The sequence below is a fragment of the Ptychodera flava genome, chromosome 8 (genome assembly GCF_041260155.1).
Source record: "Ptychodera flava strain L36383 chromosome 8, AS_Pfla_20210202, whole genome shotgun sequence".
NCBI lineage: Eukaryota > Metazoa > Hemichordata > Enteropneusta > Ptychoderidae > Ptychodera > Ptychodera flava.
The window spans coordinates 36,620,602-36,637,738 of NC_091935.1; the positions used below are offsets into that span (position 1 = coordinate 36,620,602).

At 37.3% G+C, this 17,137-nt stretch overlaps 1 protein-coding gene across 1 annotated transcript; it reads right to left on the reverse strand.

Moving 5' to 3' along the window:
* Positions 1-382: 382 nt before the first annotated feature.
* LOC139139207 (pre-mRNA-splicing factor 38A-like) lies at positions 383-17,103 on the reverse strand. The gene is made up of 9 exons (XM_070708034.1): positions 16,942-17,103; positions 6,136-6,295; positions 4,362-4,483; positions 3,986-4,113; positions 3,516-3,578; positions 3,000-3,115; positions 2,286-2,401; positions 1,735-1,804; positions 383-744 (listed from the first exon to the last, which is right to left on the reverse strand). Exons 1-9 carry the CDS (start codon positions 17,069-17,071, stop codon positions 603-605), a joined length of 1,047 nt encoding a protein of 348 aa, XP_070564135.1. The 5' UTR covers positions 17,072-17,103; the 3' UTR covers positions 383-602.
* Between the last annotated feature and the right edge of the window lie 34 nt (positions 17,104-17,137).

Genomic DNA, 17,137 nt, shown 5'->3' on the forward strand with positions numbered 1-17,137 from the left:
CCCCTTGTATGCTTTTGGCACATGGGGGATGGCAAAGTGTGAGTACAGTGTACAAATGACATAATTTTAGAGGGCACCAGCTCAGCTAAGGTCAACGGGCCGGGGGTGGGGGGGGAAGGGAAGGCTCCTCCATCACCTACTATTAGGTGTTATACTCCCATTTCTCCATGTATATGTCAACACTAACCATTGGAGACCATGGGTTTGGGCCAAACCATGGTGGTGAAAGGGTTATGTTGGAACGCTAGGAGCTGACTTCATCAACTTAATCTGCCCCTTGGTGTCAATACATAGAAGTCGTTCTTTGGTGACTTGATAGATGATACAGTAGATTTCCGATTGATGACAGGCAAAATGAAGTAGACACAGACCATTAAAATACTTACAGTACAGAAGTTTTCAAATATGTATTTATTCAGTCACTATGAAAAAGGGCAAAAAAGATCTCTTTGGGTGAACTGTGATGTTTGAGCCACACCTTACAGTGGAGTAGTATCAAAAAAAAATAACCCCTACAGAAAGGTTCCAGTACTCGCAGTCTCATCAATCTGACACAAGTAACATTACCAACAAGAAAATAAGATTTAAGAGTTCTGAGTCTATTATTTGAGAGGAGCCATGCCTAGCTTGGCCCTCAGTGCATTAGCTTCAGCAATATCAGGATCTTCATTTGTGGCATGTCTGCTTTCCCTGTGTTCTCTATCCTTGTCTTTTTCCTTCCTCTTCTTCTTGTGTTTGCGTGGCCTGCAAGAAATTTGAACATTTTCTGTTAGCTCTTCCATTTCTTTGTTTCAATGTTTTCCTGATGAAAAGTTCAGTTTAACTTGCTTGTCAGCTTGTCTGTAATTTTGTTGCAGTCTTAATCACATTGATAATCTTTCCATTTGAACCTTGGCTAAATGACTGTCTGGTGTGTTATTCTGTTTGTTTGTGGTTTGTGTAATTATGATAATACCTAGAATGAAAACACTACTAGTTAAGTTGTTATACTAGTTGTAATCAAGGCCTTACAAAAACGCTTTTGTATCTACATATCAAACAACAAACTATTGACAAAAAATCCTAATGACTTGGGACTTTCAAGCCAAGCATGGTGAGTAGATTTTGTTCTGGCCAATGCAATCATTTTTTGCAGTGAAAGGTTCATTAGTATGCCATTATGCAAATATTTCAAACCTATTAAGGTAGTATGGCCTTTAAAGTCTTAACCTTCTGTTCAAATTTACCTCAAGGTATCTTTCAACCATTCTCTTTCAAAATCAAAAATAAAAACCGGGGGGGTCACATGCAAATATTGGCGCTAGAGAAACAAATTACCCAAGATTTACCGATATTTGCAATTCATAATAGCCAGCATTGTTGTGTTAACTTTAGTGAGAAAAATGAAAATTTCGATTTTTCGAATGAAGACAGTGAAAATTTTTCTAAAACCAAGAGCTTTAAAGTTAGCCCCAACAAGTGTTAGATCAGAAAAGAATTGTAAAAGTTTAAGACTCTGGATATGTGTCTCCAAGGTGTATTCTACCTTTACACCATGATTAAGGTCTTCTCTAACCAGCTGTCTTACCTGCTGAGATAATCGCTATGCACAACAAAATACCTGGTATTCTGTTCTTAGCCATTTTTTTTACCTCCAGCATAGGCCCAACAAAATCATCAAGCATTGTTTCTCATGTGAAAGTCTGAGCATTAAAAAAAATTCAATCATAGGCAAGAAATTTAAACTGGATGTACCTGTCATCTGGTGATGGCGAATGATGGTGTCTACTACGATGATGGCGATTTTCATCTCTATGTCTGTGACCTATTTACATGGAAACAAAAGATATTTGCATGTTAACCAATGAAGACATGATGATGGAATGGATTCAGAGATGACAACAGCAATGGTTAACTTTGATCCAATTTAACTTCTCACTACAAGGGATTTAACAGGCATGCACCTCATCTCTGTTCTAATGGCAGTCTATTCATATGGTAATTACTGAACAAAAAACAGTATTTTCAAAACAGCGTAGTTTAATGCACAAATTGTCAATTTACGTTGACTCATCAACCTTCCAACTTTCTAAGATGTACTTGGGCTAGTTTTCCTTTTTTGATGAGGTACTGTTCATTTTCTTAAGATAAATCCCAGACCATTGACTAATGACATGAGACAACTATACATTTGAATGAAAAATCTGTCACTGCACTTAAATTTGCATACAATACTGTAATTCATAACTTCATTACTCCACCAAAGTTGGAAAGTTGGCTGCAAGTGAAATACACTGGAGTAGTACCTGGTGACCTGTGTCTCCTTTCCCTGTCTCTTGATCTGCTTCGTCGCCGCCTTGGACTGCGACTTCTGCTTCGTCGACGATAGCTATCCCTCCTCGGTGAAGGTGACCTACTTCTCCTGCAAATTGAGGTGAAAATTCACAAGGATTTCACTCATCTATCCAAGAAGTTAACTTTTTTCTTGCAGACTAACTAAGTCAATATGTGCCTTAAAAGTGAAAGACTTAAACTTTCGCTAAAATTTTCCTCGATGAAACTTTCAACATTCTCGTACCAAATAAAGAATAAAACTTGGGTCATTGTGCAAAATTGAATACTGGAGAAACAAATTCACAATGGCCGCTTTCCCTGTGTTAATTAGTATTCAGAAAAATAAAATTTGATTTCGAAGAACTAAGATGTTGAAATTTTTTTTAAGCCAAGAGCTCTAAAATGAACCTCCATAATGAACCTCCACAATGGTATATATTTGAGAGTGCGAATAGCTTTTCAAAATGTGCATTCTATCTTAACCCTTTCACCCCCAGTTCCCTGTATACAGATCCAACTTTACCATAGAAAACAATGGTTTTGGGACAAACCATGGTGGTGAAAGTGTTAAAACACAATTGATTTCAAATATGCTTTCTGACAAGCAAAACTATCAAAACATTACTGAGAAACTAATCAATTACTTTGCTTCACAATACACCAGAAAAATTTGTGACTCTTCTTACCGTCTGTGTGGTGATCTGCTTCTACTTCTCCTATACCTGGGAGATGGACTACGCTTTGGTTTATCCAGATCTCTGTAGTTGTGTCGATGCTCTGGTGAAGGCACATGATTTGCCTCCTGGTAAATGAGAAACAAAATACAGATAACTAATAATTGTCAAAGAAGGATTTGGAATTCAGTCAAAGGTAGCATACTTCAAAGGCTGGCATTAAATCTGCAGAAATACACTGTATACTGCATAAAATATATTCACCATGATTTCATGGATTTTAAAGAATGAGTACTTGTCAAAGTCCCACATTTCCTGAAGAAGTATTTCTCATTTCTTGTTTCATGAACAAAGAATTTCTTCATAGTACCTCTACCCTGTGTGAATTTGTCTGTGCAGGATTCCAAGAAAATAAACTTGGTGCAAACTTTACAACTTTCTTATTAAAGTTAGTAAAATGGTGCCCCTAATTTGATTTAACTATATGACATAGGACGGTATTGAACTGTACCAACACTGATCACTTACCTCCATTTCTATTTCATCTTCACTTTCTTCAATATCATCCAGATCTTCTTCCAAGGCACTGACCTGAAATGATTTTCATGAAATCTAGGATATTGATACTGGTTGCAGATTTATGTAAGTTTAAAGAAAAAGAGTTTGCAGCAATTTTTAACTATGAATATGTAACATTAACAAGCATACATTGAGGCAACAGCAAATGCACCATTTTGCAAGTTTTGCTGTAAAGTTCTTAAATGGAAGAACAGTTTTAATGTATGCACAGAAGTAGATAGTAAAACTTCAGTGGAATTAAAAAGATACAATGCACAAACAGTGTTTCATCTAGGCTGTGAGAATGTGGGATTCCAAAATTATATATATATATTCATGTATCTGTGTGTCGGTCCAAGAGAATGTCAGTGGTTTTATGCACGGCTGGTTGGTGGTGAACTTGAATCTGTCAAACAGGACCACTACAACTTTCTACCTACCCTCGGCTCTAATTGGTTGGATTCCTCCAATACTTGTCTCTTCTGCAGTCTGGGTAAGATGATGTCACAAACTCTCTCTTCTCTCAGTAGGTTATCGATAAACTCATCAACATGTGACAACTCAAATGCTGAAATGTGATACAAGAATTTTGTCAAACACTTGAACAACTCTTGCTATGAACATACAATCATCTGTCATTGCTGACAAGTCTTACTACTGGAAACTTAAAAATTACTAAACAATGAAAGAAATGTCTATTTTGCAATGATTTAGGACTGATGTTAGATTGCTACTAAAATGACACATTCCCATACCTCAAATCACAAAGCTCAACTAAAAGGATTGGTATGAATATTGCACATGTTGATCACTTACATCCTGTTGAATTGAGAACTTTGATTTTTCTATAGTCATTGTACAGTGGCTCCAGATACTTATAACAGTCAAGAGAGTTTCCAACAAGTCGCATGTACAGAGCTCCAAGACATCTAACATATCTGGAATAGAGAGTAATAAATATTTGCTTAACAGAGACAGAAGTATGTGTTTAAGCAATACTGTACTGCCTTTGACTCATAATGGACGAAGCAAACTCAGCACAACATATGACGGCGAAGCCCGTTACGTTATTGAGTGCAAAGTTTGTTTGATTCCATTATGGGTCAGGAGAGGGTACATTGCTATTGTTTTATAGTTTTTGGCAATGCCAGTGAATTTGTAGAAGTAGAAAATACCTAGGGCCATAATACTATGAGGTTATTACGAAAATACCGCAAAGGATGCACGAGGACATTGGCGCAACGTATCGCCCGACGCAAAGCGGAGGGCGATGCGTGGCGCCAATGTCCGAGTGCATCCTTTGCGGTATTTTCGTGATAACCTTATTATTATAAATCTTACATTCATGACTGGGACATCAAATTGTCAGAGTAATGACCATTTTCATGCAATGTCTACAATTTTTCTTCCGATTTTATCGCGCCAGTGTGGAACACCATCTCGGACGCGCTTCTGCAAGTTTTGGAGTGTGTGCACAACACATGTACGTACGTATAGAACGGCGGATACAGCCGCAGGGGATGGGGTGCCTGGAAACCGTTCTTGTTACGGAACGGGCGTTCCGTACGGCTTTTTTAGCGCACGCAAAAATTCTATTGTTCTCGATGGTAGATGTATAATAATGGACATTCTGGAACGGTTTCAAGGGACCCATTGGACGAGTGCCAGAACAAGTCTCGCGCGCGCTCTGTACGTCCATGTGTAGTGCACAAAACTTGCAGAAGCGCGTCCGAGATAGCGTTCCACACTAGCGCGATAATATCGGCAGGAAAATTGTTGACATTGCACTAAAACTGTCACTACTCTGACATTTTGTTGCCTCACTCACAAATGTAAGAAGTATAATAATAAGGTTATCACGAAAATACCGCAAAGGATGCACTCGGACATTGGCGCCACGCATCGCCCTCCGCTTCGCGTCGGGCGATACGCTGCGCCAATGTCCTCGTGCATCCTTCGCGGTATTTTCGTAATAACCTCATAATCTTATAAATTACCAGTAATAATTTGGGAATGAGACCACAAAATTCATTGGTACTGACAATTCCATAATGTAATAAATATTTGTGTAAAAGTGTGCACAGAAGTCATTACAAACTCCAAATTTCAATTTGCTACTTGTTCGTATGAGAGACAATTTGAGTATGACCTGATATCACACACACACACAAACACACACTGCACCAGTCTCTAACATACAAGAGTTTTGCAAAAAGACTGGAATTTTCTTCGGTTTGTTGGTATTAATAGGAATAAAGGTCTCTGTGCTGTCTATAATCATTTATGTATGGGCTTGGGCAAAAAGTAAGCAAAATTAACATACTCAGCTATGCCTTGGAAATTAATTTTTGGCTATTCTTTCACCCTTGCCCATAAATGAATGTTAATGTCAGCACATCATCTTCATTGCTTCAATATATTCTTTCTGTTACGACATCAGAGTTGAAAATATGGACAGCATCATGCAATGTTCCTTTTACTCTGAACAATACACAGACACAAAATATTCAACAAGTTACTAGCACGGAGCTAGAAGCAAGATCTCCCTTTTACTTCCATGCTATCAACTAATTGCTAGTGACATACTCACTTGAAGTCTTCATTTCTGATAAACTCTACGATGATATCTTTCTCTGGCTGGATTTGAAGCATCTTGAGGACAAGACACAGGAAAGGAGCTGGTTTAACATTTCCACCATAAACTCCCCCAACATACTTCAGTTCCATTGCTTTGTCAACCAGGAGTTCAGCTGAGAAACAAATGCCAGTCAGAGTCATTGTTTAGGACATAGTCCTTGAGGGATCGTTGTTTTGGATGATGTTAACAGTGTTCTCCCCAGGCCATTTTAGCGTAGCGGTCCCGCTACGCTTTCGCCTCTCCCCGCTACGCTTTGATTCTCCCCGCTACGCTTTAACATATTCCCGCCATCCTTTAGTTCACACGCTAGCGCTCTGCGTAGCTACCAGCTGTTGCATGCATTGTCTACACATTAGCGCTCACTGCACTTTCAACCTGGTGAAAGAGTGGAAAGTTTGAAGTATGGTATGCGTCCGATAACTTGTCCGTAAGTGTTGAGAGGAACGTTAAAAAAATAGAAGAATCGGCTGGGTTGTTCACAAGTTTTCATTCTACAACGACAATTACGACCAACAAAGACCTTTAGTCGGTATACATCGAGGACAAGTATTCACAGAGTTAGGCGGTGTAGCACTAGCGGGGCCTTTGATCACATTCCCATGCTTTGATCAACGAAATGACCACAAAAGAAACAAAAGAAGCAGTTGACTAGTGAGGTTGATTATGATTTTACAACGATGATCTTTTTTTTGTCCGAGTACGATCACGATCGCGATCGAGTTCACATTGCATAAATTCCAATATGGCGGCGGCCATGTTGGCCGACGTGTTTATAACGTGTTGACATTGATCCTGGCGTCGCGTGTGGTTCCACTCTGACACGTTCTCTGAAAGATTTTACACCTGATTTTCGAGTGATTCTAGTCGTACTTAGTTCATGTCTTGTGATCATCTTTGTGGTATTTTAAAATCAAGAATCGAACGACGATGTTCAGTGGCAGTGGTAGTTACGCGGGGGGGGGCTGGTTGAAATTGATCCCCGTGATGAAACATTATTCGCGGTGTTTGTCGTTCAAAAATGATATAAAACTCAATTACCTTTGAATTGTGTAAAGCTTAAACTTATGAATTTTCCTCTTGTTGGCAATTGTTGACAATGTTATTAGCAATATATGTATTAATGAAACTCCAATCAGACAAACTATTTCTTGCTTTCAATCTGAACTTGCTGTTACTGTTTGAATCTTCTATTTTAATTGCAATTGTACTATACTGTGATGATTTATTTAAGTGTAATAAAGAGTTTCCATGATGTTCAAATTGCATACTTGTGTGTTACCATTGCATTTTGTTGTGAGCGTACATGAATGCGTGGGTGCATGTGCAAGCTTATATCCATATGCAAATATAAATTAATGATATGCAAATGATTATGCAAATTAGCCGCTACGCTTTTGCTTGATCCTGGGGAGAACACTGATGTAATATGATATATAAATAAAAGCAAAGATTAAAAATTCTAATTGACACTGAAAATGTACATAATTACATGTATCTGACCATGTGATGATGTTTCCTGCAATACCTGCAACCTTGTAGGAAACTCTAACTTTAAAACATTAAATGATTGCCATGCCATGCCGTGCCGCTTTTAGTGATATTTTATTGAGTAAATAAGTGTTATGAACAGGTTTTCTAGATGTTTCGGCACTGAACTTTAATGGCCCAAGTTGTTTCAGGCCACGTTGCTAAAGAAATATCATTATATTACCGCGGCCTATCCATCGCATTTTAATTTGTTGAGCTGAACAACGTGACTGATCACCGACCAAATTCAGACGAAAGCAATTTTTTTGAAATGACTTGAGGATTAAAAAATAGGGTCAACGACACTGTAGCTCCATCCTGGACTATTTAGTGTTTGTTCTCTGGTCAGATATTTGAACATGTGTGAAAGGGATAAAGTGCATGAAGTGAAAATACTTAAATGAAGTGTACTGGAGACAGTGAAATATGTTTAATGTAATTATCAGAATATAAAATGGAAAAAATACAGAATTAGATATATCGAATACTGAGATACAACCATTAACTCAACAAGTCATTTACAATGACATAGTCCCCACTTGTAATAGGAGTATTAGTCTTGATGGGGCAGGAAAATGTGGTCATTAAGAAGTATCACTGGAGTGTATATGTTGAGATCTATGGGCACATAGGTCTATGTCATTGTTCCCAATTTGAAACACATGAGGCATGTCTAAGTTATGGTTCTAAATCGGGAAAAAAGATCAGACCTCTAGCAGTATTGGCCAGCCAAGAAATACATATGCGCATTATAAATGAGGTACAAGATGTGACATCTTAAGGTCTAATATCCTATCAAAATTGCAGGGTATAGAACTTGTGGTTACTGAAATATGCATATATATGTATAATCAAGGTCAAAGGTCATCGAGGTCACATGACATTTTGAAAAAAAAAATTATATTGCTAATTAATCCCTATATGCCAAAAAATCAGATCTCTAGCTCTATTCGCTTGCCCAGAATTAGATGTGTACATAATTAATGAGGTAAAGCATGCGTTGTCATAAGGTCTCCCATCCTACTAAATACAAAGGACATAGCACTTGTGGTTACTTATTTATTGTTGTGGTTACTTATTATTGACATAAACATATATTTTAGGTAAAAGGTCATCGAGATCACATGACATTTGGTCAAAAAATTTCTCTCCTATAGTTATCCCTATATACCAAAAATCAGACATCCAGCTCTATTGGCTCGCTCAGAATGAGATATGCACATAATTATTGAGGTACAGTATGTGGCGTCATAAGGTGTCCAATCATACCAAACATGAAGGGTGTAGCACTTGTGGTTACCGAGTTATGGAAAAATATGTATATTTGAGGTCAAAGGTCACCGAGGTCAAGTGACATTTTGTCAAAAAAATTGTTTTGCTAAGTTATCCCTATATACCAAAAATTAGACCTCTAGCTCTATTGGCTCGCTAAAAATTAGATATGTGCATAATTAATGAGGTACAATATGTGGCGTCATAAGCTGTCCCATCATACCATACATGAAGGGTGTAGCACTTGTGGTTACTGAGTTATGGACAAATATGTATATTTGAGGTCAAAGGTCACCGAGGTCACGTGACATTTTGTCAAAAAAATTGTATTGCTAAGTTATCCCTATATACCAAAAATCAGACCTCTAGCTCTCTTGGCTCGCTCAAAATTAGATATGCGCATAATAAATGAAGTACAATATGTGGCGTCATAAGGTGTCCCATCATACCATACATGAAGGCTGTAGCACTTGTGGTTACTGAGTTATGGACAAATATGTATATTTGAGGTCAAAGGTCACCAAGGTCACGTGACATTTTGTCAAAAAATTGTATTGCTAAGTTATCCCTATATACCAAAAATCAGACCTCTAGCTCTATTGCTCGCTCAAATTAGATATGCACATAATTAATGAGGTACAATATGTGGCGTCATAAGGTGTCCCATCATACCATAAATGAAGGCTGTAGCACTTGTGGTTACTGAGTTATGGACAAATATGTATATTTGAGGTCAAAGGTCACCGAGGTCACATGACATTTTGTCAAAAAAATTGTATTGCTAAGTTATCCCTATATACCAAAAATCAGACCTCTAGCTCTATTGGCTCGCTCAAAATTAGATATGCGCATAATTAATGAGGTACAATATGTGGCGTCATAAGGTGTCCCATCATACCATACATGAAGGCTGTAGCACTTGTGGTTACTGAGTTATGGACAAATATGTATATTGAGGTCAAAGGTCACCGAGGTCACATGACATTTTGTCAAAAAAATTGTTTTGCTAAGTTATCCCTATATACCAAAAATCAGACCTCTAGCTCTATTGGCTCGCTCAAAATTAGATATGTGCATAATTAATGAGGTACAATTTGTGGCGTCATAAGCTGTCCCATCATACCATATATGAAGGGTGGTAGCACTTGTGGTTACTGAGTTATGGACAAATATGTATATTTGAGATCAAAGGTCATCAAGGTCACATGACATTTTGTCAAAATATCTGAGATATCTGCGTGAACGGATGGACTCACGGATGGACGAACAGACGGACATGACCCAATCTATAAGCTCACTGGACTTCATCCGTGGGGACTAAAAATTGTGTCACTGCATCCTTTTTGCAATATGAATACGATGAGAAACTAAATTTTTATTTTTTGTGGCCTTATACATGGGAGTCTATGGAGATCTGCCTTATACATGGGAGTCTATGGACGTGTAAACTAAAAATATGCAAATTTCACCACGATTTGCCCAAATTTGGGAAAGGTCACTCCTATGCACTTCCATACCAAGTTTCAAATCAATCGGACTTGTGGTTTCAGAGCAGGAGATTTTTTGACCAAAAATGGGAGAAAATTACAAAAAAAATCATGAAAAATAGCAAGTCCAAGATACTGACCCAAGATGTGCACAATCATTTCATGTCAGCCCAAAGTACTTACATGCTAATTTTTCATGTAATCTGCTAAGTGGTTATTGAGTTTTTTCAATTTTGACTGTTTTTTACATTTTTTCACTTAATTTGCATATTTTTGGCAATGACAACTTCATTTGAACAAAATCTCATCTACAGCCCATCATCCATGTACACACCAAATATCAAGATGAAATGTACAGCAGTTTTGGAGTTTTTGATGTTGACGGACAGACATACAGACATACAGACATACAGACATACAGACATACAGACATACATACATACAGACATTTTCCTAGCCTATAAGAATAGCTTCCATTGCCATATATACATATGGCTATAGGAGCTAAAAAATGGGTCCAAAACGACCTGGACTGTGAAAGTTCTTTAGATATTTGATAGGCTGAGTACTGGAAATCTTAGAATAAAAGAGTCTAAGCAAATGGTAGATGTAGTGCTCTGCAGTGCAAATATCAATGTTCTGAAAGGTTAGGCATTGAAGCCAATGGCATTTGCTTGAGTTTGACTCTGCTACTTCAAGTGTACTTTGTGCGATGCAGTGTGTTCTGATCTGTGTGTTACCTTCTATCGCAAGGCCTGGCTACGTAGAGCATTGCTGCACTTTCATAGCCCACAATTTTATCCCAAATGTTTTGTGATGTGTGAAAGGCCACATTTCCCCCATCAGAAACAATATTAACATCGTCGGGGAAAGTTGTGGGCTACAGAACTGCAGAAACAAAAAAGGAATGACAGACAATTCTCGTCAGGGTGTATGTCCATGCATAGAAGCATGCTGGGATGTTCCCATAATGTACAGTATTGTCTGATTCAAGCTAGACGAAAAGCTCTTGAGTCTTGGTCACAACACAGATCTTATGGTCACACCTACTACAGCAGCGAAGCAGCGTGCGCATGCAATACCAATGATAGCTGCAGTGTACAGTTATGAGTTCAATCTGGTTTTGCCGTCTGACCCACATACCTAGGCAAAACCTCGAGCCACGGCATTGCAGCTTTGCCTTTGCCAAAAACACGATTGACATGTGTAAGTTTAGCCCTGCGTACAGGTCTGTGTGTTCCCAGCGTTATACGGCTGATGTGGAGGCAGTATAACGCCGGGAACACACAGACCTGTACGCAGGGCTAGTGTAAGTTGTAACTCGATTAGCTCTGCATGGCAGGGCTGTGTGTTCCCGGCGTTATGGCCTCCCACCACAGATGCATCCATGTGGTGAGAGCCATAACGCCAGGAACACACAGCCCTGCCATGCAGAGCTACACTCCCCGGCCCAATATCAGAACAGCCCAGAATATGAACACAAGCTGACTTTTATGCGCTTTTCCTGTAATTAGTGAGATATCCATTGTATTTTGCACAGCAAAATCTGCCTATGTGATCAACTGACAGACTGGTGGGAGTTGAAAGTTGTCTGCTGGTGTCAAATCCGTTTTTTGGCAAGTTTTTTAATGATTTGATATCATAAACTCGCACATTTTATGCAAATATTTGTCTTAAACTTTTTACATATAGTCATAATATTTACAGGAAAGAAAGGTTATTCTATTTTGACTTTGTAATTGCCTTGAAATTAAATGTATTTGGCATTGTTGTTTTTCTGCATGCATTGGGCATTTAAAAAAACATTTTTTTTGCAAAAATACAAGTATTTTTGTCCAAAAGTGTACATGCCCAATTTCAGAACAAAATTAGTGACGTAAATCTTAGAATGCAGGTAAGATTCAAATTTTCTAATAAAACATTTGTACACAACAAGAAGTGGTGATAAATTAACATTTTGAAGTAAAATGCAACACCCAATGTGACTCAGTAACTTACTGTATGTCGTGCATTCATGTTTCAAGAAAATTAAAATGCGTAAGAGAGGAAGGGTCAATTGACATGAAATTCATGAATATAACTAACAGCTATAATGGAGCTTTACCAATTGTCAAACATTGCCTGTCTCTTTTGTTAAATTAATATCAAATCTAGGGGGTTCGTTCCATGCTCATATTAGAATTTTATAATGAAATGTCTATCAGCGAGAAAGCAGATTGGAAATGGTGCAATTTGATGTCAACTTTGGTTGCAATAAATTACAAAAATTCTCTAGTTTTTGGTGTTCCTTTATTAGGCATCTTGTTCCATTACTGGGCAACTGTAGATGTCAGAATGATTAGGGCCCTCACTTTAACAACCTGTGAAGAAGGGTTCATACCCTACCCTCTTGACAGTACATAACTCGGCTGAAGCTAGCAGCCAAAACCTAGCAGCCAAAACTATGGTGTGGAAGCTAGCAGCCAAAACTTGCAAGTCACTTTCCTCCTATATTTTGAAGTCAAGTGGACATCAATCTATTATACAAGGCTCTTTATACATGTATCAACACAAACACATCATTTAATAATTAATTTCTTTGCATAAATTATCTCCATTCTAATTAGCACCTGGTATCCCAGCTAGCCTATGGCTATAAAGCACAATGCATTATCTACTGGAATGAAAGAAAGAGTGTGCACCCATTACACCGAGCATGTCTTACACATATACATCCATACTAACAAACGACACTTGTCTCATTTCTTAATTAATTTCTTTGCATAAATTATCTCCATTCTAATTAGCATCTATATGCTAGCCTATGGCTATAAAGCACAATGCATTGTCTGCTGGAATGAAAGAAAGAGTGTGCACCCATTACACCTAGCATGTCTTACACATATACATCCATACTAACAAACTACACTTGTCTCATTTCTTAATTAATTTCTTTGCATAAATTATCTCCATTCTAATTAGCATCTATATGCTAGCCCTATGGCTATAAGCACAATGCATTGTCTGCTGGAATGAAAGGAGTGTTCAACCATTACACCTAGCATGTCTTACACATATACATCCATACTAACAAACTACATTTGTCTCATTTCTTAATTAATTCTTTGCATAAATTATCTCTGTTTTAATTATCACCTATAGCCAATGGCCACAAGAATATAGTGTCTGCTGGAATGAAAGAAAGAGTGTGCACCCATTACACCTAGCATGTCTTACACATATACATCCATACTAACAAACCACACTTGTCTCATTTCTTAATTAATTTCTTTGCATAAATTATCTCTCCTTTAATTATCACCTATATGCTAGCCTATGGCCATACAGCAGAATATAGTGTCTGCCTGAATGAAAGAAAGAGTGTGCATCCATTTAACCTAGCATGTCTTACACATATACATCCATACTAAAAAATTTCACTTGTCTCATTTCTAATTAATTTCTTTGCATAAATTATCTCAGCTTTAATTATCACCTATATGCTAGCCTATGGCCATAGACCAGAATGCATTGTCTCCTGGAGTCAAAGAAAGAGTGTGCATCCATTTCACCTAGCATGTCTTACTCATATACATCCATACTAACAAACTACACTTGTCTCATTTCTTAATTAATTTCTTTGCATAAATTATCTCTAATTAATTAATATATATATGCCAACCTATGGCTATGCAGCACAATGCATTGCCTACTGGAATGAAAGAAAGAGTGTGCATCCATTACACCTAGCATGTCTTACTCATATACATCCATACTAACAAACTTTACTGCTCTCATTTCTTAATTAATTTCTTTGCATAAATTATCTCCAATTAATTAACATATATATGCTAACCTATGGCCATACAGCAGAATATAGTGTCTGCCTGAATAAAAGAAAGAGTGTGCATCCATTACACCTAGCATGTCTTACTCATATACATCCATACTAACAAACTACACTTGTCTCATTTCTTAATTAATTTCTTTGCATAAATTATCTCTAATTAATTAATATATATATGCCAACCTATGGCGATGCAGCACAATGCATTGCCTACTGGAATGAAAGAAAGAGTGTGCATCCATTACACCTAGCATGTCTTACTCATATACATCCATACTAACAAACTTTACTGCTCTCATTTCTTAATTAATTTCTTTGCATAAATTATCTCCAATTAATTAACATATATATGCTAACCTATAGCCATACAGCAGAATATAGTGTCTGCCTGAATAAAAGAAAGAGTGTGCATCCATTACACCTAGCATGTCTTAGTCATATACATCCATACTCCAGGAGACAATGCATTCTGGTCTATGGCCATAGGCTAGCATATAGGTGATAATGAAAACAGAGATAATTTATGCAAAGAAATTAATTAAGAAATGGGACAAGTGTAGTTTGTTAGTATGGATGTATATGTGTAAGACGTGCTAGGTGTAATGGATGCACACTCTTTCTTTCATTCAAACAGACAATGCACTCTGCTGTATAGCCATAGGTTAGCATATATATGTTAATTAATTGGAGATAATTTATGCAAAGAAATTTATTAAGAAATGAGACAAGTGTAGTTTGTTAGTATGGATGTATATGTGAAAGACGTGCTAGGTGAAATGGGTGCACACTCTTTCTTTCATTCATGCAGACACTATATTCTTGTGGCCACAATGGCTATAGGTGATAATTAAAACAGAGATAATTTATGCAAAGAAATTAATTAAGAAATGAGACAAGTGTAGTTTGTTAGTATGGATGTATATGAGTAAGACATGCTAGGTGTAATGGATGCACACTCTTTCTCTGACTCAAGGAGACAATGCATTCTGCTGTATGGCCATAGGTTAGCATATAGGTGATAATGAAAACAGAGATAATTTATGCAAAGAAATTAATTAAGAAATGGGACAAGTGTAGTTTGTTAGTATGGATGTATATGTGTAAGACGTGCTAGGTGTAATGGATGCACACTCTTTCTTTCATTCAAACAGACAATGCACTCTGCTGTATAGCCATAGGTTAGCATATATATGTTAATTAATTGGAGATAATTTATGCAAAGAAATTAATTAAGAAATGAGACAAGTGTAGTTTGTTAGTATGGATGTATATGTGTAAGACATGCTAGGTGAAATGGATGCACACTCTTTCTTTCATTCAAACAGACAATTAATTCTGCTGCATAGCCATTGGTTAGCATATGTTAATTGAAATGGAGATAATTTATACGAATAAATTAATTAAGATATGAGATAAGTGTAGTTTGTTAGTATGGATGTATATGAGTAAGACATGCTAGGTGAAATGGATGCACACTCTTTCCTTTATTCAAGCAGACACTATATTCTGCTGTATGGCCATAGGTTAGCATATGGGTGATAATTAAAGCTGAGATAATTTATGCAAAGAAATTAATTAAGAAATGAGACAAGTGTAGTTTGTTAGTATGGATGTATATGAGTAAGACATGCTAGGTGTAATGGGTGCACACTCTTTCTTTCATTCCAGCAGACAATGGATTGTGCTTTATAGCCATAGGCTAGCATATAGATGCTAATTAGAATGGAGATAATTTATGCAAAGAAATTAATTAAGAAATGAGATAAGTGTAGTTTGTTAGTATGGATGTATATGAGTAAGACATGGTAGGTGTAATAGGTGCACACTCTTTCTTTCATTCATGCAGACACTATATTCTTGTGGCCATTGGCTATAGGTGATAATTAAAACAGAGATAATTTATGCAAGAAATTAGAAAGAAATTAATTAAGAAATGAGACAAGTGTAGTTTGTTAGTATGGATGTATATGAGTAAGACATGCTAGGTGAAATGGATGCACACTCTTTCCTTTATTCAAGCAGACACTATATTCTGCTGTATGGCCATAGGTTAGCATATGGGTTATAATTAAAGCTGAGATAATTTATGCAAAGAAATTAATTAAGAAATGAGACAAGTGTAGTTTGTTAGTATGGATGTATATGAGTAAGACATGCTAGCTGTAATGGGTGCACACTCTTTCTTTCATTCCAGCAGACAATGGATTGTGCTTTATAGCCATAGGCTAGCTGGGATACCAGGTGCTAATTAGAATGGAGATAATGTATGCAAAGAAATTAATTAGTAAATGATGTGTTTGTGTTGATACATGTATAAAGAACCTTGTATGTTAGATTGATGTCCACTTGACTTCAAAACATAGGAGGAAAGTGGTTGCAAGTTTTGGCTGCTAGCTTCCACACCATAGTTTTGGCTGGTAGGTTTTGGCTGCTAGCTTCAGCCGAGTCAGTACATACCCTGAGTAACATTCCCAGTATGGAAAACATGTGGTTGATTGCCACAGGTAAATGATACTAGAAGGAGCATCAGAGTGTTCTGATATTGGGCAGGGGAGTGTATAACTCGATCAACATGGACTTCCGTGTTGTGCACGGTCACTGACTACAAAAGGTACAAAGAACGCGAACGATCCACAGCAAACTTACCGGATAGGGCAAAGCATTCTTCTTTCCAATATCGACACTCATATATACGTGATCTCGTTATCTTTTCAATTAAATATTGTGGATTCGTACCCTTGACGCTATGAGCGTCTTTCACCGTGCGATTCGCCATTTTTGAATTTCCCGGATGTGCTAACTTTGACCTCAACTACGGTGGGCTGTGTACATGTAAATACAA